The following is a 27,424-nucleotide window of genomic DNA, read 5'->3' as shown; positions in this document are numbered from 1 at the left end:
GACGTCACGAGACGCACGACGACGGACGGTTTCAGATACTCGCCAAGTTAAGACGCTGTGTGAGGTTAACATGTTTGGGAACTAATAATTCTATTTAAGCCCACAAATAAACCTGCACCCCTATGGAACATTGTACAATTTGGAAGAAGAGAAATCTATTATATGAGAGAAGTTCTTTTTAACTTAGCCAACCAGGAAAATAAACATGTGGTGTTTTATAAACAATATGCATAAGCCCTTGTAATGCAGAGGCTTTTATTGTGTAATTAGGTCAACGATGGGGGAGGAATGACACACCACAGAAATTCTTCTGGACAAACAGTAAGTAATAACAAACCGTATGCAGTCTGTCTTTACGTGACCTCATGCAGTGCATGATGAATCGTGCGCTCCCGGTAAAGACAGGAACTGAGCTCGAAGCTTTTCCTCCCCGTGACTCACCTCCAAGTCACCGGCCTTGTTTTTCGTCTCTCCTCTGCACGTCTGGTCGTTTTCTGTGCCTTCTCTCTTGATTGATCTTGTAACGGTATGTTGTGGCAAGTACAGGAAAGATGCCTGTGGTTAGGTAACCGCAGCCAGAGCTAACCAAACACAAACATAAATAAATTGGCTGTTTTTTTTGTTGCAGGATTCTGGTAATTAGAACAATTATCTGGAGGTCCACTAGTGAAATTGGTAAAGATGGAACTACACGGCCCCTTTGGAAAATTTGCCTCAGTCAGGCTCGATCCATGCCAGTGTTATTTGATTTCTTCAGAGAAATTGGCACATTAAATTTAATGACTGCTTGGCATTTTAAATTCTCTCAACTTTCTGGAAATGGTGGATAGTTTTTTAATGGCTTGTTTTAGCTGAGGATTGAACATCGATTTCTCAGGAGGCTGTATCTGTATCCCTCCCAGAGAAGAAGGTTCACGGCTTTCCTGTCATTGTGACTTGACCCAGTAGGACGCAGGCCAGCCAGGGTGTAGAGATCTGGGTGACAGGACCATCAAGGGAAAAAAAGAAATCCCATGGCGTGTGGAAACGTGGCAGCAGTGACGGCAAGGTTACAGTCGCCCGATGATCAATCACGCTGTTTCCAAACTGTGTGATGAAACAGAAAAGTGCTGCAATGCTCCTGACGGTTACCGACTGAAATGTGTCTGCGCCTTAACCCCGTGCTCCCGTTCTATATTCGAGATATTTATAATGAACTTTTAGCATATTTAGAGTTTTTTGGGGTCGATATAGCTCTTGCCACATCTGGCGAACAGAGGAAGGGCAGCAGATTTCGCTGAGTCAGTGTGATGGGAATCAGGGGGCGTTCGCCTGGAGTGAAATCTTCACAATATGGTGAAAACTGGAGCGTTGCACTATTGCTACAAAGCCTGCGTTGGTAAAATCCACTTCCTAAGTGTGTCTGTAATACTATTCTCGGACATTCTTGTTGTACACACGATGGTTTTTTTATTAGGGTGCAGTTGAGGAAATACATGTGTTCTCACAGGAATCCTCCTGACTGAATTATAGCGACATATTTCAGTCCTGGCTGTGGAGCGCTCTCACAACTGTCTCTGATATTACGAAGCGGGATTAAAGGATTGTGCCATCTTTGTTTGTTTAGCTCCCCATTAACACATTAAATGTATTTAAATATAGCCTTATTCATATTTTACAAAAACATGGTCGGCTTTACTTTGTACAGCCTGAGACAATAATGTTGTTTTAAATTGACTGTAGTGAGTTTAAAAAGTGCCCGGACTCAATTTATTCTGTTATTTCTATGTAATAATGAATTAATCAGCTTAGAAATGGAAAACTAAACTTTATTTTAAAGATTTGAAATTATTCTTGATTGTTTTTGCAGAACATTTTTCACATTTTAACTGGTCTATAATAACTTTTATATTTACTTTATTCAACTTCAATTATTTATTTTTTCTGGGTTATTAACCTGTATGTGTTTATGATTGATAAAAGTCCCTGTATGTATGTGTGCACATGGTCCCATGTTTGCAGATCCTCCGTTATCTGCAGCCTCACATTCATCAGTATTTTGGTGAAGATTGTCAAATTATTATGACAAAATTGGCGGACCCCGTCGCAGTACCTCTGCGGACCCCTTAGAGGTCTTGGACCCCTGCGTTGAAAGGACACCTGATTATTCTCACTCTAAATGAAGCTGGAAGAGATTTTCTTGTCTAGTTTTTAATTATTTGGCCTGTAGTCAGTACATTGTCATACAGTGACATATTCGCTCATAGAAGACTAAAAAAAAACAGCAAATAATCATATTTAAGAAGTTAGAACTTTTTTTTTTATTGTGTTTTTTTACAAAACAAATTGATGGTCCAAATTGTTGCAGATGAATTTTCTGTCTCTGTCCTGCAGCAGTGGGTGAGTGAAGCTGTTGTTCCATTTGAACGTTCGATGTGGAGACCTGAATGTTTCCTCTGATATCTTTATAGTCTCGCTGCTTCAGGGAGGAGGTAACATGTCTTCGTCTGAACCGCAGTCATTAAAGGGTTTATTGGTCTCCATGCAGGCTCATTCAGTGGCTGCAGTGCCGTGCCAGGCCAGCAGTGGCAGTGTTTATCAGCCGTCACGCACTGACCCTCTGGCCCGTTGGGATGCTGGGCTCGTAGCTCGCCGGCTGCTATACGTACCGCCGTGACGACCTGCGTGTCTGCCTACCTGTCTGCCTCCTACTCGCTGCCTGTATCTGTCTTCCTACCTGCCAGCCTCTCTGTCTTCTCGTCGCGTTGCTCGCAGTGCTGCCCTCTCACATCCACTTACATTTCCTCCAGCCTGTCAGTCTCTCTGCAGCAGCTGCCGGGCTGTCAGTCTTTCCTCCTTCTCTGGTCGTCTTTTTTTTTTTTTTTACTGTCTGGCTTCCCAGCTGAGGGATGTCTGGATAGGTGCCGGATAACAAGGGACCCCGCAGACCCATATTCACATACAAGAAAGGAGGACAGGAAGGAGGGAGGAAGGGAGGAGGAGGAGGAGGCTGTGACAGTGAAAAGAGATAATAGAGGGAGAAGAGGAGGAGGAGGCGGAGGAGAGGGAGAGCGCATACAGTAAGAAGGGGTGTGGAGAGAGGAGGTGAGAGGCAGGGGAGGAATGAACCCATGCAGACAGACGTGCATTAAGAGGGAGACGGCGATGGGGAGCAGATGGAGGGAAAGAAGAAGTGAGAGCAGAGAGACAAGACACAGCTTATTAAGAGACTCACCAACACTGCCGGGGTTTTTATTATTGAATTACAAAACACACACACACCACACACACACCCACCGTCTCTATGACAGCTTCACGTGCACGGTCGGTCATTGTGACGAGATCTGCACTCTGAATTACAGATGAGGCCGTCGAGAGTAAAGGCTGTTACAGATTACAACTCATTTGTTAATACATAACTTTCATAAGGTAAAACACTCTGCTGCAACTCCATTTAAAGCAACATCATGTAGAGAAGAGTGTAATCCCACTGTGTGGTAACTATGTCCAGCTGTATCGAGTATTTACTCTGATTACATTACAACAGCCCAGTCAGCCCAGCTCGGCGTCTGTCTTTCAGCCTTTTTTTCACCAAGCTCTCACCAACCACTAAAAGTCAGTCCCACATTTACTCTTGTCCGGCGGCTTCTTGCTCGCTCACTCTCTTCCTTTTCTCTTCTTAGCTTCCTCCGTCAGCGTCCTCTTCACTCTTCTCCTCTGCCATCTGTCATAGAAGCTGCTGAGCCTGGTTACCTCCTCTCTTCTTCCTGGTCGTCCATAACGCCTGTTGGTACAAACACTCAGTTCGTCAAGCTTGGGGAGTCGCCAAGCTGACGACCTGAGCTAACAGCAGCTACAGCTGTCAGCAGTTTACTTCACTGTCCATCATAAACTCTGTAAATCTGAGAACAGACGTACGAATGACAGAGGAACCGTTCACCTGATCACAGGTCAGTGCAGAGAGTTAACTCTTATATGTGAAACTGAATCTGCGAACTTACGCACTTAAACGATAATTAATAATAAATTAAAAATAATGTATTTATTGTTGTTATTATTATTATGTCATCTGAAACACAACCTTCGGCTCAAAGAACAGGAGTGATTATGAGTGTGACGATATTATTTACAAACTGAGAACATTCCTGAAAAAAATCTGGAGGGAACAAATGACACTGATGGAGGAAATAATTTTTTATTTAACAATAACGGAAGAGTATCCAAAACAAACAACACCGATCAGGAGGAGGCGGGAGTCTGAGGGGCGTTCCAATACCTGAGGACCTGTGGTCGAGCTTGTGTCAACTTGACCTCCCCCCTCGGTACAATCCTCAGTTTCAAATATCTGTTTCAGGTGTATTATTGCTGAGGGTTTACCATGTGCTAAAGTAAACAACATTCTGTTATGATATATACGACATGCTTGACTGAAATGATGGAAACGCTGATTCCATTAGATCAGGACTCTGTGTTTTAGGAAATGCAACAACCTTGAAATTCACTCAGAGATCCAGAGAAATTAATTTCCATATCCTTTACGGTTTCCACAAAATGCATGAAGGCCGACTCCTCCCATCACAGTGATGACCTGTTTACCTTTAGAGACGATCACATGTCGTAAGAAATAAACACGACACCTTTTATTGAGAATATCAGAACTTACCCCATTGTGAACCTCAAACTGGTTCAATATAAATTCATAAACGTCCAGGTTTAAAAAACAAAAAAACAAACAAAAAAAAAATATATTATTATAGTTTTTTGTATTTTCTTTAATCTATTATTCATTATTATTATTTATTAGTTTGTCTTATTTATATTTATACTACTTTGCCTGTTTCATAACTGAAACTTCAAAATAAAGTATTTAAACAAACAGAGTGTGACGATGGATTATTAAACAGATGAACGATATGAAAACAACGTTGGTCGAGCTCGGGTCGTGTGCAGGTGATGAGCTGATCTTCCGTGTGAGTTTGAAACAGGTGGTGTTCTTCATCACTGATACTGTCACTGCTCATAGCATCAGCCTACACGCTATTGCTGAGCTTGTAATTCCATCTGTGTGTGTGTGTGTGTGTGTGTGTGTGTGTGTGTGGTGTTGTTTGTGTTTTGTGTGTTTTATATGTGGTCTTTGATCAGCAGGCAGAAACCCAGAATCCTCATTCTCCACATTGCTCTGTGGAGCGATAAGAGGAGTTGTAGCTTAGCTTGCTTACACCTCCCACGCCCATTTTGCAATACACACACCACTCTCACACCAACACACACACACACACACACACACACACACACACACACACACACACACGCACACACACCCACACCACACACTCTCTGCACACCATACATTCACCCAGGAATCTGCCCTTTTAAAGGATGATTACATTCTCTTTCCTGTCTCTGTCTGCCTCTCCCCTTTGCACACACACACACACACACACACACACACCACACACACACACCACACACGTCTACAAACAGGCTACATGACAGCGTCCAAGGTTTTTCAGCTCCTCTGCCATCCATTCGAAAAAATGTACCTTTCTTTCCGCCCTGCTCTCCCTCCTCTGTCTCGGCTCATGTGTTGTCTTTCCATGCCTTCTGTAGCCGTGGTCAGCGAGCCATCTTTGCAGCTGTATCCACAGTTAGACCGAGCTTTCCGCAGGGAGGTCCGTTGGACAGCACATAACAAAGGAATGTGACCTGCCTGTCGCAGCTGATAGAGATATCTGCGGCCTTGTGTGTTCATTGCACCTCGCGGTAGCCCGGCGGTTCAGCTGTTTCCTCCTTCAGTGCGGTATCTGGTGATTGTGATACGAGTCTGTATCTGCTGCTGAACTCCACAGTCACATTGTGTTGAAAATAATACATTTTTAAAACTTTCCTTTTTCATTAGCAGTGACGTTGCAGTTTGGTTTTGGCCATCTGCTTTGCTGAGACGCTGCCAGGTTTTTAGTGGTGACACTTTGTCCTGCAGTAAAGTTGTCATGTCATTCACGTCAGCGGCTGCCAGCACCGACTCTGTTTGTTTACTTCAGTTTGGAGGAGTGGGTGTGATACTTTAATTAGGGCTGAAACAACGAGTAGATAATCAACTATGGACTGACAGAAATATATAATATAAAAGTTGTTTTTTCTACAAATCTTCAAATGTGTTTTACTTCGTCTTCTATATAATTAGCTGAATAGTCGTTTGGACTGAGAGTTCAAACAAAACATTATTATTAATTATCATATTATTATTATTATTATTATTATTATTATTATTACCGGACTGAATTAATTAATATTTTTCAACTTTGGCTTTTTCACTATTTTCTGATTAGAGCTTAAACAATAATTACAAATAATCAGTTTTCAAAACTAAAACAAATGTAACTACAAAGTCTTCTTACCGGTGTTAGAATCATATAAACTGTGAAAACGTTTTTTAAAAGTTATTTAAGTCTGAACGATGAGAACAGACCAAAACATTAAAGGTGCTGGTTGGACGATTAAATTTCCAGAAATTTCCATGGAAAGTTAAGCTCTGGAATTTTGGAAAATTTTTCAAATCAGAAACTTCATGGGAATTGAAATTAAGTGTAAATTGGTGTAATTTAACAAACTGCATCATATCCAACACATAAAATCTAAACATGCCAAATAAAACAATTAAAAAAACATTTCAACAGATTTATTTGTAAGTAGAACTCTTTTATAAGTTTGATCATTTTATTGAACAATATTCTGTAGTCCCCCAGCTCACATGTGTCTTCAACAGTCTCGTGTGGCAAACCACCTGTGCAGGTAGGGGCGTGGCCTCAGTAGCCCTGCAGTATTTTGGTATGATCCGATACCAAGTAAATACGGGCCAGTTCGCCGATACCGTACTTTTCAATAAATAAGTGGATGCGTCATTGAATTGCAAATCTCAATTAATTTTATGACCTTAAGTGTTTTTTTGGTATTTCCTTTTTATCATCAAATAGTTAAAACCAGGACAGAATTAGGACAAAGTTTAAAATTAAATAGAAATGGTTATTAAAAAATCGTATCAAATCTTTTCAGAAAAATCTTAAATAAAAAGTACTCGCAAACCAGTAAACAAATTAAAACAAACAAGTACTGTTGAGAAACTATAAAACAAGAATTAAATAAAAATTCTCAACAACAAAAACAACAACTGGTGAAAATATAAATAATATGTAAACAACTGAACAACCCCCAAAGCCTTTAGTTAGTCTGTTACAGCTTTTTGTTCAAAAACAGCATCGATCATCATTTTTTGGACTAACTAACTGCCTTTGTTTGTTTGCTTTGTGCGTCTAAGTCACGTGACGGTGCAACATCTAAACACAAGAGCGGCGAGTCCGGCGACCTGGCTGTTTCCTCTTTGCCGAAACCGCAGCAGAATCGATCTCACGAGGCTATTATCGATCCGATACCGACTTGGTATCGATACTATCTATATTTGGATCGATCCGCCCACCACTACTAAGCAGTGTGCTATGTGCATGTGACTGAGGACCAGCAGATATTCAAGTTGTACCTGCATGAAATCTGGTTGATTTAGTCAAGATGATGCTAAAATATATTTTTCACAACTATATTTAAGTTCACTATTAAAGTCCGACCTTCAAGTTTGTAAATTCCCAGATTTTTGCAACCCTACTTTGGACAGAATCTTTATGTGCATTACACACAGAGATGGAAAAGATCCCCACATATGAATTAACCTGGGCATGTTTTGTCACGATCCCTGTCAAAGACTCCTCAGCGCTGACTCCTGGCCCCGGCGTGGGCAGGGAGGACGGGCATCTGGTGGAACGGCACCTCTGTGCTCGTGGCGCTGTAACCTGGCACCGGCTGCAGAGAGATGGCAGCAGTGCAGGCAGACAAACACGGAGGGGGAGCGGGCACCGTATCCAGGACGAGCAAGGTCGCCGGCAGGTTGATGGAGTGCTTGTAGGAGTGGGTGACCTCCTTCGCTTCCCCTCAGTGGCAGGAGAGAGGAGGAGGACGACGGGGGGAGGATGGAGAGGAGAGGAGGGAGTTAAGAGCTGCTGTCTGTCCCACTTTCTCTCTCCCCTCTTTCTTTCTTTCTTCATCTGTGTGGTCACAGTCCTACACTCACATATGTACGTAGTACTTCCATAAACACTTATCAGGGTTCACTCTATACGTATAACCCTACATGCTGCATTCATAAACCTTGGACCTTGACGCTCATTTTCTACCATCACAGCCGCTCCCTGTGATTTCAGCCTCACGTTGGCTGTATCAGTGACTCGTCTCTTTGTCTCCGTCCCCTCATTCATCGCAGCAGGCTGTATCATTGTGCATTAGCACAGCCACGGATGCCGCGCAGCATTGATCACACTTAATCACTGTGACAGACGAGCAGGTTGGTGAGTCAGCGGGCGTGCACGTCCACACACTGCTGAGATGTAACGGGAAGGCTTCAGACCTGAGCATCGCGTGCACGTGTGAAAGGCCCAGCAGGGCCGAGAGGAAGAGGACGAGGAAGGTGAGGATTCAAAGTTCAACAGACTTCAGCATCCAGGTTCTGTCCTGCATGATTACTTGAGTCTTCACTGGCGGCAACCCAGTGAAGCCAGTGCAGAAGTGCCACAACCTGCAGTTCCTCTAACGTCCACTTGAGGCTGGCTCCAGAAGTGAGTCAGTCTCCATAAGTCCCCATGTCCAAATGTCCAACTTCACAGCAGAAATAAACATGTTTACAGCCTGGTACAAAAAACAGTTTTGGTCTCTGTAGCTAATTTCCCCGTTCATGACAACTGTACTGAGGGTGAATTTATATACAACTCACCTGTTCACATTATATTAAGGCTTAAAGTTATGCAGGATTAAGAGCGAGGACGCTTTGATTGACAGGTGGGCGTGGTCACAGGTGTGTTATTTCAGCAACCAGGTGTCATTTCGCACACCAGGACTAATAAACTTATCAGTGATTGTGATTCCATGTCAGACGCCTCGTCGAGCAGCACAGAGCAGATCATGCTGACAGGAAGTCAGACACAGAAACGGCATCCTGTCAAATTTCAAAATAAAACGGACAAAAAGGAAAAACAATGAACAGCTGGAACTTGTGAGGAGACAGAGCCAGACTAGCTGTTTCCCCCTGTTTCCAGTCTTTGTGCTAAGCTAAGCTAATCATATTGAGTCGCAGCCTCGTGTCCGACTTCTCCTTTAACATCGTTGAAGGAGTTTTTTTAGCTCTGGATCTCTGTGATTCCTTCTCCCTCTGTCCTCATTCTTCAACCTTCACTCTGGTTACAGTCATCCGTCTGTCCTCTCTCTCTCTCTTTCTTTCTTTCTTTCTTTCTCCGGTCTCTTTACCTTCCGGCCTTGGAAGGAGCCTTTACACTCCCACACTCACACTCCTTGTTGGCCTCCTCAGTTTGTTTCATCTCCTCATGCGTAACCTCACGACGTCATTCATTTGCGGATGATCGCGTTGCGGAGGCTCCCACCGTCTGCTGAATCTGAGGAGCGTGAACAGGAGAAGTTCATTTAAAATAATCACTCCTATAAACTCTACGAACGCCTGCTGCTGCTTGAGCATTGTGCAGAAACTGAATCGAATCCAGAAAATGATTTCAGATGTGTCGACAATAGAAAGAGCTCGGTTATAGACACCGCTCAGTCTGTTTCATCTCCTCATGCATAACCTCAGCATGTCATTCATTTGTGGATGATCGCGTTGCGGACGCTCCCACCGTCTGCTGAATTTGAGGAGCGTTTCTCTCCCCTTCTCCTCCTCCGTATCGCGTGGCCGCTAACCCCTCACCTCCAGGCCTGGGTTTTTAGTGCTACGATAGTTTGCCTGGAATCTGGCCTTCCGGATGTTTCTAACAGGTGCCCTTAGACCCCCGCTGTATCCATGTCTGCTGAGATATGTGTTGTGTGTGTGTGTGTGTGAGTTAGCAGCACTCCTGCATCCTCTGGTGGGTGGGGGTCATCAGGGGCGCTCACTGTAAACAGATCTTTGTGGGCATCAGCAGATCCAGCGACCCGGAGCACGTGCTCTATACCATTCTGTCATTTTCTCTTTCACACACACTCTGCAGGCACATAAACACTCCCAGCCATGCATTCACACATATTCCTTATCTGTTGACCGTCTCTGTGCACTCTCTGACACACAGTCCGTCTTCTGCCCCCTGACAGCGGGGCCTCCCGCTTGCTTTACCGTTTCCAGGAAGCGGGTAAAACCAGTCTTGAGTTTCCCTGCCCTCCATTCCAAGCTTTCAGGTGGAGAAAATAGACTCCGCTGTCACTCCGCTGTCCAAATCTGTCCCCACGTCGGAGTGGAAAACAAACAGAGGAGCTGCCTGACAGGTCCTGAGGGGGGGGGGCATGAGAACCTGCAGACTGCTGAACAAATGAAGAGCTGTGCTTCAAAGCTGCTTCACCTCCTCCATGCTGTGTCGCTCATTTTGTCATTTCTTCCACCTTCTACCCGTTAACAGACAAACGAAGCAGCAGCTTATGCTTACAGTCATGATTATCTGCTGCTGCAGTCAATGCAAACTAAATATATATATATATAGCTATACTTCTATATTAAGGCGTGATGCTTCCTAGAATGAGAGCAATGTTCAGTTTCTTCTCAGAAGCCGCCGTCGGTCATGTGACTGCATTGTCTCTCTTCCCAGTAGCGATCCCGCCGCTGTGGTCCGACCTCGATTCACGTCACGCCACAATGGAGTAGTAAGTCTGGAATGTTCCCAGGCAGCTCTTTGCATCACGTATTACAGTGACAAATGATGCAGTTTAGTAGGACGGGGCGTCATAACGAGCACAAAGTCCCTTAAAGGTTCAGACAGGAGTGATAACACACACACACACACACCTATCACTATCATTAGAGAAGCGTTTCTTATGATTTCTTTATTGCCGTACTCTCCTCCGTCTCGGCTGCTTTGTTTATTTTCTAAAGATTGAATTGAAAGTTTTCTTGTCAGGCCGCCAGGCAAAGAAAACAACAGATTCTACGAAAGTCCTTGTAAACTTCTCCCAGCTTTTCTTCCATTTTGGCCGCTCTCTGAGCGAGCAGCAGTGTTTTGGCAAGATCTCCCCTCGTGTGTGTGTGTGTGTGTGTGTGTGTGTGTGTGTGTGTGTGGTTTGCAGAGTTTCAGGAAGGCTCACTTTGCCAGCAGGGCCTGAAACAATAGAGCACGTTTTTTTCTCTCTCTGCTTGTTGCTGCTCGGTGTCGGCCTTCGCCTGCAAGACTGAGAGGGAAACCCCGGACCTGCCACCTCCTGCTTCTCCTCCTCCTCCTCCTTCCTCTTTTTCTCCTCCTCCTCCTTCCCCTCGCATCATTGATGACTCAGAGAAATGTGCTTGGCTCGGCTCCCGCTGCCAAAGTGCCGAGGTCTGATGAAAACGCAGTGAAACTGACAGAAGATTCCTTTATAAGAGTTTGGCCGGGTCGAGCTCTCTTTAAGCTCTTTCAGATGTTCAATAAGTGCAAATAAATAAGAAAAATCAACGGAGCGGGTTCATGTCTCTGAACTTATTCGTACATGTTTGTGCGCTGCGCTGTCGTGTTGCAGCCGGTCGAAGGCAGACGCTTGTTGCCAAGCACAAACACCGTCGAAGTGTTTCAAGGCTGCGAGTAAAGTGCTGATAAGACCTAACTGAGGGAACGCTGATTTATGCGCTCTGTTTTTCATAAGACAGACTTAAATGTAATGCCTTCCTGACACGGTGATGTCCGTCAGAAGGTTTGACTGAGAAAAAAACTAATTCATGAAAGTTTTATTTCTTATTTATGACTGAACAGCTGTAGCGTTTAAGTGTTGCTTTGTTATACTTAATTTTATATTTCATTTATTAATGTTAGTGCTACATTTCTGAAGGTAATATCTGCCTGAACAGAAGAAGCTTCTTTAAAATAATCACTACAAAAGACTGCTGATGTTTGAGAATTGTGCAGAAATCAAATTTTAAAAATGTAACCAGCTCCAGAAAATGTGAAAATTATTTCAGATGGCTCGACAATAGAAGGAGCTCAGTTATAGAAGAGTGTTTGACACCGTCAGTACGTGGAGCAACGTTTTAAAATATTTTCTTCTCCTGTAAAACAATGTTTACTTTTATGAATTCAACAAATTAGTCCTTCCAGCTAACCCTGGCATATTTTCAGAAATGTTATGAATGTGATCTGCCCTTGCCAAATAAAGAAAAGCAATAAATTAAACTAATAAATTAAACTAATAAATTAAACTAATGCTCCTTTTGAAATGGAAATGATTGCAGTCGAACAGAAACATTAAAATCCTAAAAAGAGGATTGTAAGACTTCAGAAATGGGTCAAGCCGGTCGCTTGGTATAAAAAGATTTAATGCTCATTTGTTTTTATTTTTTATTAAAATAGATTTAAATGTATGAATTAGTTAAATCAGCTGTTTTTGTCTTAATAGTAGAAATAACCAGCATATCACTCATTTCGATCCCGTGTGATCTCCAAATTATGCAGCACATTAAACACTTTATTTCTATAATTAATAAACCGTCTCTGCTTTATGAAGACATGTGAAAACATGCAAAGCGAGGCTCCACTCCCACTGAAAAAATCATCAAAGCTCAGGAAATATTCTTTCTTTGTGGACAGATAGACAGGCGCACATTTATTCAACCCTCTTGGAAACAATGACGATACTAGAGAATTTACTAATGTGTTTGTGTTCTGTTGGAAGTTACATAAAGCTGCTTTTAAATGTAAAATTCATTGAGTTAAATGGTGTACATATAATAAATAATATTTAAACAGATCAGATGGATTTATTCCGTGCCAGCTTGTTTTTTAAATCATTTTGCAGAGTGACTCATTTTTTTCTGGATGACTTTTCGTTCTTGTTGTTTCTTGTCCGACCACTTGGCTCTTTATTTCAGGTTTTATGTGTCATCATGTCTAATCTGAAGCTCCACAACTTTAAAACGGTTGAAACTCACATATTTCTGTCCGCTCGGCTTTCCAACTTTGGCTTTTCTTAGCAAAGTGTTTCCTCATCCATCAGTCTGTCTCTCTGGCTTTGTCTCGCTCTTTCACCGTCTCTCCAACTGTTGCTCTTCTAAAAACTCCGGCACACACTCGATCTTGTTCTTTGTGACAGATCTCGTGTGATCTCGCAGTCTCTGCTCTGTCATTCCTTCATGTGTGCCAGAGATCTCACACTACACTTCAACTCTGTGAATAAGAGATCCGAACAACCAAAATCTAATAATAGAGCGGCGCTTCACACAGATGGTTAAATGTGTTGATGATGGCGCAGCAGATTTATCTTGGCGCTGCTTTATTTCTGTGTGTTTGGCTAAAAACAATAGCTGCTCTAAAGCTAGCACTGGAAGGAGGAAGAGGAGGTGGTGGAGGGAGGGTGGAGGTGGTGGTGGTGGTGGTGGTGGTGGGGGTCCCTCAGGGCTCGTATGTTGGCCCTGCACAGCTTCTTCTCTGGAATAGCATCTGCTTTGTTCTCCACTCTGAAGTATCATCCTTCAGATCACATATCTGATGCACAACACCCACAGAGACTATCACAGAAGCTCAGTTGGTCACTCTCCTACAAAGGACACACACACACACACACACACACACACACACACACACACACCATGCACAGAGCTAATCGAGTGCCTTGTGCAACACTTTTGATAAATCTGTTTAAGGAAGTGGCCTCTTGTAAAGAAAAGAGCAGGATACCCCCGAGCCGAGTCCGTGAGGAGGAGAATAAACCTGCGTCTTTATCTACTCACCCTTAACTCTTTAGTGTGTGTATGATTACACACTGTTGTTCCATATGCTACGTAAAGTGTGTGTGTGTGTGTGACCGTACTTTCCAGAGCTCTCGTGTTGTGTTTGTTCCACAGGAAATTAGTTGTGTGCAAACTGATGTTTACACTGAACCTGATTCGGCCTCTTTGTTGGCGCGGCTCCGCAGCAAGTGCAACAGCTGCTGCACACGCATGCTTCCAGTACGTGTTCATCCGTGTGCATGTGCCACTGCAGCAACGCAGCTGGCTCCGAGGGGGTTTTTATATGGACAGCCCGGACGCTGGTGGAAGTTCCTGTGTGTGTGTGTGTGTTTGCACATGAATGTGTGTGGGTGTGTGCGCATGTGTGCATGTTTTAGACAGAAGCAGAGTGACGGTTTGTTTGAAGCCTGCCTGCATCAAACACCACCTCAACTCTTTGCCCTTCAGCCCATAAACACACACACACACACACACACACACTGAGCTGCACGTCCTCGACACACCTCCGGCTCGCTCTTCCTCTCCTAATGCACTTCTTCTATTCTCATCTCCCGTCTCATATTCATATTAAAAAAAGGCAGAAAAAGAGTCTCAAACGCTGCAGCTGCAGGTGTTTCACCATCTCCTCTCCTTCCATTCCAGGCGGTTAATCCGTCTTGTCCATCTGCCAGACAGACGAGAAGACAAACACAGGTTTGTCTTGTCAATCAAACGGCACGTTGGTTTGTCAAGACTCGCACGTTGGGTTCCATCTGGTCTCTAAGGGGAAAAGATGCAAGCCCTGCATCGTGTAACAGATTTAAAATAAACGGTGTCTCTGTCATTCGTACGTCTGTTCTCACACTATGTAACTTTGGGCTCCGGGTCGGGAGAAGTACGTAACGCTTTACGGCACTAAGTCACACAGCAGCAACTATTTCACTGATTCTGGTGAAACTGGATCATATTTTATGGAGGAAATGTTTTCTGGTTTTCCCTCTGATGTCCTCCGGCTGCTCCGCCTCAACTCTCTGTGATTTACAGAGTTTATGATGGACAGTGAAGTAAACTGCTGACAGCTGTAGCTGCTGTTAGCTCAGTTCGTCAGCTTGGCGGTGAGCTCAGAGCGACGGGTACCCGTCGCTCTGAGCTCACCGCCAAGCTGAGTGTTTGTACCAACAGGCGTTATGGACTACCAGGAAGAAGAAGAGGAGGTAACCAGGCTCAGCAGCTTCTATGGACATGATGGCAGAGGAGAAGAGAGTGAAGAGGACGCTGACGGAGGAAGCTAAGAAGAGAAACGGAGAAAAGAAGCCACCGGACAAGAGTAAATGTGGGACTGACTTTTTGAGCACACTGTTGCTTTAAATAATTTTTTGACATTTTCTCGATTTGAATAATTATAAATAATTGCTGGGCTCATAAAAACAAACAGATTTATGTGCTGCATATTTAGATGATTGCTAATGTTGATTAAGGTGTGTCTGTAGCGGAGCCGCAACACGCCGGCCTCGGTGCACATCATGACCTAGATTACTCGATGCCACACACACGTCTCCAATGGGAAGCTGAAAGTAAGAAAGACCGTCTTTGGTTAGAAATGTGTCAGGGAAATTCCTTTGTGACTCACACCCGGTTGGTGCCGGCTTGTTCTGAATCTGGGTTGGTGTGGAGGTTTTGGTAAAGTCCACCACCTTCTGGCTATGGGTGGATGGGAGGGATGGAGAGTGGGTGTGTGTGGGGGAGACAGGTTTTCAACTCCCCCCTTTATAGTGAGATACAGTCTGGGGTGATGACACTGAGTCATGCTCGCTTTCTAAGCTCTCGTCTTTCTTATGAATATTCTCCATCATGGCTGCTATTCTCACCACACCCTATCCTGCCAGTATTACACTCACACTCAGTGTACAGCATGCTGCAGGTCTACACAGTCCCCTACAGGCTTTTTTTTTTCTAAATCTGGGTCAGGACCCAGTTGAGAGTTAAGGGAAGATTAAAAATGTGCCTTGAATATTCAGAGAAAATTGTCATTTTTTTCTTTGTATCAGACACCTGAAGCCTTCCCGCTCAGCTGCAACGTCAGAATGAAACGCACTGTGGCTCGTAGACGTGTGTTTTTTCATGCTAAAGGAGAGAATTGCATCATTTGTACAGTACGAGTATTCCAAATGATGCAACTCACGCTGCAGATAAGCAAACACAATAGTCTGAAAAATCTGTCTGGGTCCACGAGGACGAAAATATGTTGAAAATATGTACAGTCAACCACACAGTCTGTCTAACTGTTGCCAGCTTTACTCAGACAGCACAGTGCTGCCATTATGCCGTGCATACATCTGTAGTCCAGCCTCCTCTACAACATGCTCTTTATTCACTCAGAAACTGTGTTGTCTTGGAAGCCGTGCTGGCGGCGTGGCTGCAGGGATGGCACTGTTGGTATGTCAGCGTGTCCGAATCCAAATATCTCCAAATATTGTACGGTCATGAGACGAGCCGACGGGTTCTAATGACCCTGTAGCGCCACCGCAAGGTTCACATTTGTGGTTTGGAGTTGTTCGGATGAGTACGGATGAGTTATAGTAACGCCGGTGACCCCTGACCTTTCATCCAGCGCCCCTGGACTCTTCATCCAGACCTCCTATCAGATAGAGAGTGGTGCGATTCCCAACACAGCCATAGTGTATACAGTCGTCCCTCACTATAACGTGGTTCACCTTTCGCGGTCTCGCTGTTTCGCAGATTTTTAGTGTAATTTTGCTTTTTTTACAGCGTGCTGTACAGTATGAACGAGCATTGTGTTCTGCGTCCTGATTGGCTAAGGGAGAACTGTACAAAATGCGGTGCCAGGACAAAGAGGCACCGTCAGAGGAACTGTGAAATACTGGTAATAATTTCTTATGTGTCAAACCTCGTAGATTGATCATTAAAATTAAATTTGTTAAAAATGTTTGGGCTTGAAATCAGGTTTTGATCTTTGGTTTCATTTACTAATACAGTATTGTACTTGTTTTTGTTAAATCTGCGAAAGTTTGAACTTTGAGAGTTTAAATAAGAGAGAAAATGTTAATGCCTGTCTGAGAAAAGTGTATAAAAGTGGTTAGGGGATTTTACAGCCTTAAAACATGGATAATAATTAAAAATAAAGCTGATTACTTCTCGGATTTCGTCTGTTGCGGGTTATTTTTAGAACGTATCCCCCACGATAAATGACGGACCACTGTAATGTTAAAGTTGTCTCAAAGCACCGCTGTGTCTAAGTTTAGCTCTGTAGACTCTTAAGCTCATTTGGCACATAAATGTAGCATGTAGTAACATCTGGACTGTATTACATAAGAACACACACTCCTGGCTGGCACATACATTTCAATTCCAACCTGAGCAAGAAGCCAACGTTTTCTCCCGGGATCGCATGTTTCATTTTTCTAAGAACAGATCTGCAAACAGTAGAAGTTAGTCGCCCCAGGCAAGAAACATCACAAGGTGAGATGTCCTGGCACGCTGTCCACATCCAGAACTTAACGTGATCGGAGGGTCCTGCACACACTGGGCCACGGCCAATGTAAATGTATGTTTGGCTGCGCCGCTGAAATAATGCTGAGTCACAACTGTTTGTAAGAAAGATCTGCAGCAGATTTATCTACAACAAGGCAGATCTGCTATAGGGAAGCATGACACATACTTACACCAAGAGAACATGCACAGACGTTACCCTGCTGGAATGGATGTAGGCGGTGGAAGCTTTGTGTGTGTTTGAATGATTGTCTAATATCTCACATGGTAGTTAGAAGACAGTTACCCTCGGGGATCACTCATCCTCGTAATGTCAAAGCAAATGTGCTGAATAATCTGCCGCCTGCTTTTTGCCTGGGCCGTCGACCCCCCCTGCATGTACAGAGGGAAGTTTTTCCAAAATGAGCTCAGCTGAAGTCCAACAGGTTTTTCTGTCACTCGTCTGAACAAATAGTTTCAAACTGAGCAGCTAAAGATAGAAAGTTCCCATTACAAAATAACATTTTCGCCCACTCGCATCTCGCCAGAAAACGAAGGCAGCTTGCGAAAGTTTGCTGAACCGTAAAGATAGACGATCACGAGATCAAGAGGCCACAGAGCTGCCAGCAAACTGTTTCTTTATGAACCCGTTACCACAGTCTATACACGGCACACACACTTGTGTGTGACTCAAACTCCGTGACCCGCAGAGAGATTCCTCCTATGTGGACTGCTGGTGTGAATACTGGCACCACGCCTACAGAAAACATGTTTTATACTGTTGTCGTGATAAATGAGTTCAGGTGAACGTGGAGTATTTCTGCTTCATGCTACATTTATGAAACAGGCCATAAACACTTCTGACTTAAAGACCGTCTTAAACGAGCGGCGTGTTATATTATGTCTCTGACATATTCTTTAATAATTGTAGTCAGTCATATTAATATATGTGCATGTAGAAACCACAGACTGTCTTAAACCTGGACGTAGTCTCCGTGATGCAGGTTTCTAAAGAGCCGTTGTGAAGCTCAGTGTGGTCGCTCTGGTCGACGCCGTCTTGGCTCAGCTACCGGTTAGTCCAGAATATGGACAAAGACTGAATGAAGCCTGGTCAATCAAAGCGTCCACGCTCTTAATCCTGCATAACTTTAAGCCTTAATATAATGTGAACAGGTGAGTTGTATATAAATTCACCCTCAGTACAGTTGTCATGAACGGGGAAATTAGCTACAGAGACCAAAACTGTTTTCTGTACCAGGCTGTAAACATGTTTATTTCTGCTGTGAAGTTGGACATTTGGACATGGGGACTTATGGAGACTGACTCACTTCTGGAGCCAGCCTCTGGTGGACGTTAGAGGAACTGCAGGTTTCGACACCTCTGCGTTAAACTTTAGTTTTTGTTTTGAGTTCATGAAGACAGGTCAGTTTGAGATAATACATACACACTAAAAAATAACAAAACAAAAGTTTGAATTAAAGAAGCTCGACCCTGTTTCTGTTTTTCTGGCCAGCGAGTCATGGTGTGTCACGCCGGACCAAAAAGGCAACCGAGGCCTTGTTTGAGGAAGGAAGTCATAGTACTTGAAAATAGATTTGGTTTGCTCGTATGGTTTTTATCTTTTAATCCAGCTTTCTTTACTCAGCCTCTCTCACACACACACACACACACACACACGGCTGTGTGATGTGGTGGGAAGACCTCGCGGAGGTTTGGCTCCTGGTGGTTTCTGGGAGCAGCACCAGCACGGTGACTTGATCCACGTTCGGCAACTGGATTGGCTTGATCTGGTCTCATCGCAGCGGTAGCGATCTGGTTCTGCCTGGAGATTGAGAGGGCATGGAGGAGGAGGTGGAGGAGGAGGTAGAGGAGGAGGTGGGGGTTACACAGAAGAAGAGAGGGAGTTTTTATTAAGAGGCAGGCTGGCTAGAGTTGATCAGGAGTGTGTGTGTGTGTGTGTGTGTGTGTGTGTGTGTGTGTGTGTTTTGAATGGGGCTTTTTGTTCCAACGTGACTCACCGTGTTCTAGCCACGGTTGGTGCCTGAAGGGAGAGATGGAGGGAGGGTGGAGGGTGAGCAGCACAGAAGAAAAAAAGAGTTGATGTGGTTAAGTCATTAGGAGGCTGCATGTTGGGTTGCTATGTCAAGCTCCGGCCTACTTCTCTGATGAATCAATACGCCAAAGAGACACACGCAGAGAGGAAGATCAGATCCATCTTTAACTTTGGTCCAAACTCCTCTGCACACTGTGCACGCACCATCACGGCTAAAAGTGTTTTTGCGATACGTTAGTCAAACCAGATGGTGCGTGTGATTGCTCACCATTGACTATAAATTTGTCAGCAAGATTTTATGGAGTTGACGTTTGTAATCCCTTTTCGTTATGGTTCTGATTACTTTGGGGAAACACAAATGAGTTGAACAAGAATGATTTCTTGGTTCTGTTTCTTAGAAACCGCTCTTTGTTTGTTTGTATGTGTTGATGCTTTAACAGATAGAAGCCAGTCGGACCTTTGACCTTTGTCGAAACATCCATGTTTCGTTGAGAGGTGCGTCTGTTTTGAAGAAACTCACTCGATTACCTGTACTGTACTCGTTTAGGCATCTCCAGGTCTTGTTTATGAGTGACGGGGATAATGAGCATGAGATGGACCAGCGGATTGGTGCAGCATCAGCAGTAATGCGGATGTTGTTGATGAGCCGGAAGGCAAAGCTCTCGATTTTCCAGTCTGCCTACATTCCAAACATCAGCTGTGGTCATGAGCTTTGAATAATGACCAGGAAAAATGAGACTGTTGCAGATACAAGCAGCTAAAATGAGCTCGGACATCCAGTGAGAGCTCGGAGCAGAGCTGCTGCTCCTCGAAAGGTGAAGTGGTTTTGGCGTCTGATCAGGATGCTTCCTGAGCATCTTTAGATGTGTTCTGGGGCAGGTCCAACTGGCAGGAGAACCCAGGGTAGATGCAAGGACTATATAGCCCATCCAGCCTGAGGAGGAGCTGGGATGTGTTGTTGGGGAGATGATGGACGGACTTAGAAGTTATTCAGAGAAAGTCACATCAGAACTTACAGGTTCTGTTCCTGAAGTAAGAAAACCTCAAAAAAATTATTTGAGTGGTTCCCCAATACAGCTGTTACATTCGTGTATGTTACAAATGAATCAGAATATTATTATTATATTACTGAATATTTGGACCTGAACAAACCTTAACAAAGTTAAATGCGTCATATTTTTATGTTTGTTATCCAGCACACGGAACAAACTCATGAACCTTCATTATTTCAGATCCTCCTCTTTGATTTGAGAACATTTTACAAAACGATCTCATTCTGCCACCACGCCTTTCTCAAATGTAACATTTGAAATCCTCTGAAGTGCAAACGCAGACTAATGTGAAAATATTTAGCAGTAACTCTTTGAACACTCCTGACATTTGCATAAATTAGATCCACGACACAGCGTTTATTTAAAAACCTCCGTTATCTGGTGGTGAAGAAACACCAGGAGCAAATTCCAGGAGTTTAGTTTTCATCCAGATGAAATGACGACCTGCGTGTTAACTGCACGCCAAATGAATCCGAGCAGCACACAAGGCCAAATTGCCTCCTAAGTTACCATATGACCAGTTGCTGACAAGCAATGTAGCATTTAAAAGGGCTATTTTTAAAATGCAAGTCCAACACAGCGCTCGCTGCACAGAACACGGCGGTTTATTTTACATCACTTCAGGAGAACGACGAGGGAAAAGTGAATATTCTGAAAACACAAACACTGAATCCATCCACTTGTTCACAATGTGGCATTATCGGGGAACCCTGAACGCATCGCCAGTGAGTTTAACTCATCTAACTGCTAATTAACTGAATCTGGATGTGACGGCAGGCAACAGAACCGGGCTCACCGCAGCCTCTGAGACCAACAGTGACTCAGCTCTGGGATGCTGGTTGCGTTCGGTCCTGGATCCGGCCGCGTTCACTGGGAGGTAGATATATATCAATATCTGCTTTCTGTTTCATGGGAACTTTAAGGAACAGCGTTTCCCATGAGCCCTTTACTCATGAGCAGGTTAAACCGAGTCACGCCTCCATAAAAGTGGCACGCCACAGTCCACGGATGAGTCAGGGGACTGAGATTAGCTCCGACTCGTCTGTAATATCAGCAGGACGATAAAAAAGTTGTTTAACTTTAAATCACGGAGCTTGAAGTTTGTCTGGATGCTGATTTGTGAAGCTGTGATGTGATGTCATGACTTCAGCTCTCCGGATCCATATGTTAAAATGTTACGAGTCAAATGTCAGCCCACCTGTTGCATGCAAAACAACACACGCACACACACACACACACACACACACACACACACACACCATCAGTTTTTCTTAGACCCCCTGCTTTTGTTCCCCTGCACTCATTGTCACCCAAATGTGAAAGAAACCTCCACTTGAGGCCCACCTATGACCACCTTTCTGGAGCTCTCCAAGGAGGTGGTCACACACTTGTCGCCCCCTCCACCCCTCCACTCCAGCACCGTTTGCCATGGATGTTTCAAAACCATCTGACCTGGCTGTGCTAACGGGTGGCTATTTTGGGAGAGGGATGGCAAAACCGTATGCTACTCGCGACGGCCATCGGAAAAAAAGAGGGATTGCTAAGAGGGAGTGCTCGCCAGCGCGAGCGCTCGGTCGTCCTGTGTATGTGTACGTGTGCAAACGCGTGTGTGTGTGTGTGTGTGTTCACAGCCAACCATACCAGTGACCAAGTGTGGTGTTGGGGGTCATGTGTCGCTGTAGGCCGCAGGGACTGCTATTGAAATCGGAGATTTCATACTCTTGCAAAAGCCGGACAGACGCTGAAGTTCACTCCGTGGCAACTGCTTGTTGTCAGTTCAGCCTTTTACCCACATCGATATCAACATCTTGGTTTAATAAAAGCAAAAATAAAAAAAAAACAGTTTTGCTTTGCCTGAGTCAACGTGCATGATGATTTGCACAAATGTTGCGTGCGTAGTTTCTGCATGATTTATGCCGACGTTATGCCCGACCTATGGAATATATTTTGTCTAAAAACTAAATTTATCCATTTAGCTCGGGGAAGTTGGCAGACGACCTGTGCTCGGTTGCCGCGACTGACAGAAACAGCCCTGCAGTGAAAAAGGCATTCAGGCCCTTCGGGGAGAAAGAGCCTGATCAACAGGTTGAGCAATGGAACATGCCAGCGAGGGAGCCTGGCATCGCTCTCTATTTACATCTGAAACATCATCTGCCTCTGTGGGACCTGACTAATGCAAGCAAGAAAAACATTTGATGGTCAACGGGGCATGAGTCATCACGCTTGACACTTTTTAAGGTGGAACACGAGGCGCGAGCTAAAAGTTCAGCGTGACATTTTGTGAAGACGCTTTCGAGCTTAATTCATGTTCAGTGTTTGAAAAAGGATCTTATTCCACTCCTGTGTTAGTTCATCTTACATACTTTGCAGGCATGTTGCAATCCCTGTGACTTGCACTCTGCAGCATGAGGACATTTTACATGAAACACTTGTGCACACACACACACACACACTCATGCACCAGGGGACTGGCCTGCAGAGTGAGTGGGCCTGTTCCTCCTACTATTTCTCTTAATGTGTCCCTTGTGCTGAAGGTGTGGAGCTGCCAGCATTGTTCACTCGCTGCGCTGGACGCTAACAGCTGTGTGTATTTACCGACAATAAACACACAAGTTAGTGCGGACATTTTAGCCCCCATAACCACGTTCAGTTATTGTAAGCAGGCGGCTGTTTTTGAACGCAGGACATGAGGAGATGTATCTAAAGTTTGCGGGTGCGAGTTCATCTGGTTCTTTGCCGTTTTATCTGCGAGTGTCTGTTCAGTGTCTGGCAGGAACGCTCGCACAGATAAGGCGTGTCTGCGTGTTTGCAAATCCTCGGTCTCGTCCCGCCGGACTATGTAAGCAGCTCCAGGGTGTGGATTGGAGGCTCCTGATGGAGGCTCACAGGCCTCGAGATGCAGCTCCGGGGTTGGGCTCACAAATTTATATGAATGGGACCACATGATGCAGGCTCTTTGAGGTGGGGCGCGTCACGGCCTCCCACAATGAAACCACTCTTTACCTCAGGTCATTTATTAATATCAATTAAGCAGGATAGTTGGCAGGTATTAACGATATTTTTAACCCTTTTTTGTCTTTGAATATTTCCACAGCTCAGGCATGGCCTTTAATAAAAAAACAGCCCATTGCGTTGATTTCAAACGCTGCAGACTCTTCTCACACCACGAGATCCCGCTCGTGTCCGTCAGCTCTCGGCTTCATGTGACATTTCCAAGCAGCGTCATGCAATCAGCTTTGTTCAGGGCAGTTAATAATTCGGTGGTGAAATTTTTTGCGGTTCACCAAGCCGCCTCGAAGAACTCACACAAACACCGCAGATTCCTCCGACGTGAATAACACTGATAAACACACACCAGATAAGGTTCTGTAGGCTGCTGCGATTAAAGAGCGTCTATTTGAAAATGACTTAAAGTTAAAAGTATTCCTGTCGTCCCTCTTTCTCTTTTTCAAGTGAACGCTGGCAAACGGCAGCATGTTACATACCACAGAAACTCCCAACAGTGATGTAGCTTATCAAACATTTGTGTGAGAGAGCAGCAGTATTTTATATGCATGGAATGTCTGACTCATTAGCCTTGTGTATATATGTGTGTGTGTGTGTGTGTGTGTGTGTATGACCGTCATATCACCAGACAGGCCGAGCTAAAACAAGTTGAGTTAGATCATTTGCACGTTTCTTTCCCTCCTCTGACTTCACAGAGTCTCTTCAGCCGTCACTTTGCATAGAGAATGGAGGCAGAGCTACTTTGTTTTACATGGCTGCAGCTGAGGCCTGATAACGCGTGTTTTTCAAGAGCTGGATAAAGAGTTCCTGCCTCGACCTCAAACGTGCCCGTGAGTGTGTGCATTGCCCTGTTGTTGTTGCACTGTTCGTTAAGCTCGATGTTTTTAAGCTGCAGGTGAAGAAAATGAAGGAATCTCCTCAGTGTGATTATTAAGAGCACGGTGCCTGAGCTGATAACATGAGCACAGAGCTATATAATGCATAAGACATTTAATATTTGTATTATTGTCAACAAATCCCATGAAAAGAACAAAACAAACACATTGACCTTATTAAGTCCTGTGTGTGTAGCCAAAGCCTGATATAGTTTATTCCTCTGTGCCACAGAGCTCCATTGTTGTCCAAAAACTATTAAAAATGCATCAGTGAGCCACATTGTCGACACGTTCCTTCATTAGCATGAACTCCGGGCACCGTGGTTGATTTTGAGTCGATCCCACGTTAGAGCCAGAAATCTTCAACAGGAGCCAAAAACACAAGAAACAACAACACAGTGGAGCTTAATTTGAACCAAATCTTTATTCAACAATATTAAAAAAAACATTTTACAAACCTTATTTCACTCCACACACTCAAGTATCACTCCAAGGGACGGCCATCTGTGTCTCTGCCGTCACATCCATCCTTTGGTTCTTCGATTATCTGCACACTTAGCCACGGTCACATACATAAGCCTTCGATTCAGGGTTTTTTAAAACTAGATTTTCACGTAGCCGTCAGCAGTGCAGCAGACAATCGGTCCTTTTCATATCTCAAACACAGGATGAACCCAAGAAGCAGTAATTTAAAGTGCCCTAAGTGGACTGTGCTGCCTGGGGGCGTCGACTCTCAATGATGCTACCTTGTCATGGGACAACCAGCCACACACACACACACACACACACACAACACACACACATTTCTGCTCAATTTGATTTTACACTTTTGGTTTTACACTTTGCCAGCCTGTTCCAGCCATCAACCAAATCAAAGAGGGAACTTTTATAACCCTCGTCTCTTCTCGCTGGTTTCTTAAAAAGATACCTCGCCCTGGTTGTGCAGAAAGTTGCTTTATTATCCGTTTTACATTAAAATATATATCACGCTCGCGAGTGTTGGCCGTTTTACATTAAAATATATATCACGCTCGCGAGTGTTGGCCTTTTTAGGCTCCAAAAATGAGAGTTACTCCCCGTCACTGAAGCTGATTTATGGCAAAGTATGACTTGCAACGTTGAGAAGACTGACAGGAAATGATCCCTGTAAGATACGAGACACACGACTTATTACTCAGCATATAGCAGATGTTATCGGCAAAGTGATACAAGCTCTTGAAGCGATTAAAGGTGATCGGTGAATGAGATAAAACAGACACAGCTTCTGTCACTGGAATATTTGTATTACAGCTCTGCACAACTGCAACAGCAAGGGGCAAAAGCTTCACGGTTAAATACAAACCAGTCAGTCACACGGAAGACGTCGGCCCTCTAGGTGAGACATTTCATGAAAATTCAGAGGCATCGTTCTTTGAAAACCTTAAACAGAAATGTTTTGCACTTCCTTCCTTCCCCCTCCCGCGTTAATGCAGCTCTCCTCAGGCTACGCAGCTGATTTATTGACGAGATGCCGCCAACATTTTATAGTCTTTGAACCACGAGACACGGCGTGGCGAACGGGATGGAGACCTCATGACTGCTGCCGAGAGGCGGGGAGGCGCAGTCTCCCCCTCATCTGCCCTCTACTGTGGGACGCTTTTGTCCGATAAGAGGTCATGCACCACACCCGATTTAAAGTCATGTGCTCCTCATTGCTTGACGAGCAACAGGAGACAACAGGGATGTGTTCGGCCGTGTATGTGTGTTTGTTTGTCGACATCTGTCGCCGTGGGTACATTTTGTGCTGGTCTTTATCTGAGAGTCGTATGTTTGCGGGGTCGGTTCATATCCTTTCTCGTGTTTGTCGTGTTCTTTGCCGCATAGCCGAGCTATGAAAGCATTTGCTGGGCTGGAGGAGCGTTGCTGGTTTCCTGTGAGTGGGTGCGCAGGGTCTGGGTCAAGGCTTTTTAGTACTTTAAGACCTTAACTCTGCTCTGGGGTACTCTTACTCCACGCCCACGCCTTATTCTATTAAACTCTGGACCGTATCAACATTCCTGGGAATAATGTAGACACAAGCTCTATAACTACTCATGCACACGCAGTATATTACCGCTGTGAGGTACGTCCGTACTGCCAGCGAAAAACGGTTTGTCAGCCCCTGTGTGAGTGCTAAATATGGTTATGTCCAGGTTGCAGCTCTGCTGCAGATGATAAACACGTTCCATCATGGAAGGCAGGTGAGAGCGCTGGCACGCAAGTTCTTCTTCCAGTTTTGTTCTTTAAAGGTCCGGTGTCTAAGATTTAGGGCGCTGTATTTGCAGTTGATGTAGAAAATACACATTTCACATCTAGGGGAAGCCTTTAACCCGTACTGGGTTGGTTCCTTGATCAACGCAATACATATTGCAGACTCGTTAATCAAGTGACATGCTAAATCATGGTCCGTCCTGCCTTCCTGTCCTTTTGTTTGCTTGACTTGAACTTGAACTACTTTCTGTATCATTTGCTCTGGGTCGCCTCACCGGCTCTGATACTTTCTGTGACTGTCGGTTCACCGGTGTGCCACCACGGCAACCATCTGAACTAAACTTGATGATTTCTTTAACAATATATGGCAAAATAAAATAATATTCAGAAGTCCAGGGGCTTGAAGAAGTGTTGATTTTGTTATTTAGTTGTCTTACAACCTGAAATTAAAATTCATTTCTATCTGCATAAATAGAATAGTCCAAACTGGTGAAGCCAAAAGTCAAAATACTTTGCAGTGTCACCTTTAGCAGTGATTACAGCTGCGAGTCTCGTGATTGGTTTCTATAATCTCAGCACATCGACCCGTCCTCAAGGCTCCAGGTCCAGGAGTTCTTTTCTGACTTCACAGCGACAGATTTGATTCATTTTCAGACTTGTAGTCCAAACTCAAAAGGCTGCAGCCTCCTTTGTGAACACTCTCTGACGTGTCCAGGTGTTTTTGGTTGGCCGTGTAGTTTATTTACCGTGACTCCGCTCGCCTTGAAAAGGAGCTTTTAGTTACATCATTAAACCATACATCAACTGTGCTACAGTCGCCACTCGTGGATGTTGGAATAATTCATCGGTTGAAAAAACGTTGTTCGTGTTGTCACAGCTGCCAAAAGTCGAGCAGTGAATGATCAAAGACCCCCGAGGTCCCGTCAGAGATTTCAGTCACGTTGTTAACGGCGTTCAAAGACACGGCGGCCGGGCCCTCGGGGAGGTTTGTTGACAC

General features: G+C 44.4%; 1 protein-coding gene across 3 annotated transcripts in view; it reads left to right on the top strand.

Moving 5' to 3' along the window:
• LOC113746612 (uncharacterized) overlaps positions 1 to 27,424 on the top strand; it is a 64,423-nt gene that overhangs the window by 16,787 nt on the left and 20,212 nt on the right. The window contains exon 5 of one of the 3 annotated variants that reach the window (XM_027282985.1): positions 24,019 to 24,103. The exons of 1 other annotated variant lie outside the window; for it this stretch is intronic. In XM_027282985.1, coding sequence (XP_027138786.1) covers positions 24,019 to 24,088 — 70 coding nt within the window. In that variant the 3' untranslated portion in view covers positions 24,089 to 24,103. Of the gene's footprint in view, positions 1 to 7,732; positions 7,961 to 24,018; positions 24,104 to 27,424 lie in introns of those variants that run through there. One more of the 3 variants, XM_027282984.1, reaches the window with a different exon arrangement.

Source organism: Larimichthys crocea, chromosome X, assembly GCF_000972845.2.
Source record: "Larimichthys crocea isolate SSNF chromosome X, L_crocea_2.0, whole genome shotgun sequence".
NCBI lineage: Eukaryota > Metazoa > Chordata > Actinopteri > Sciaenidae > Larimichthys > Larimichthys crocea.
Note: the sequence above shows the minus strand (reverse complement) of the source record. Positions and strands in the feature narration are given on the sequence as shown.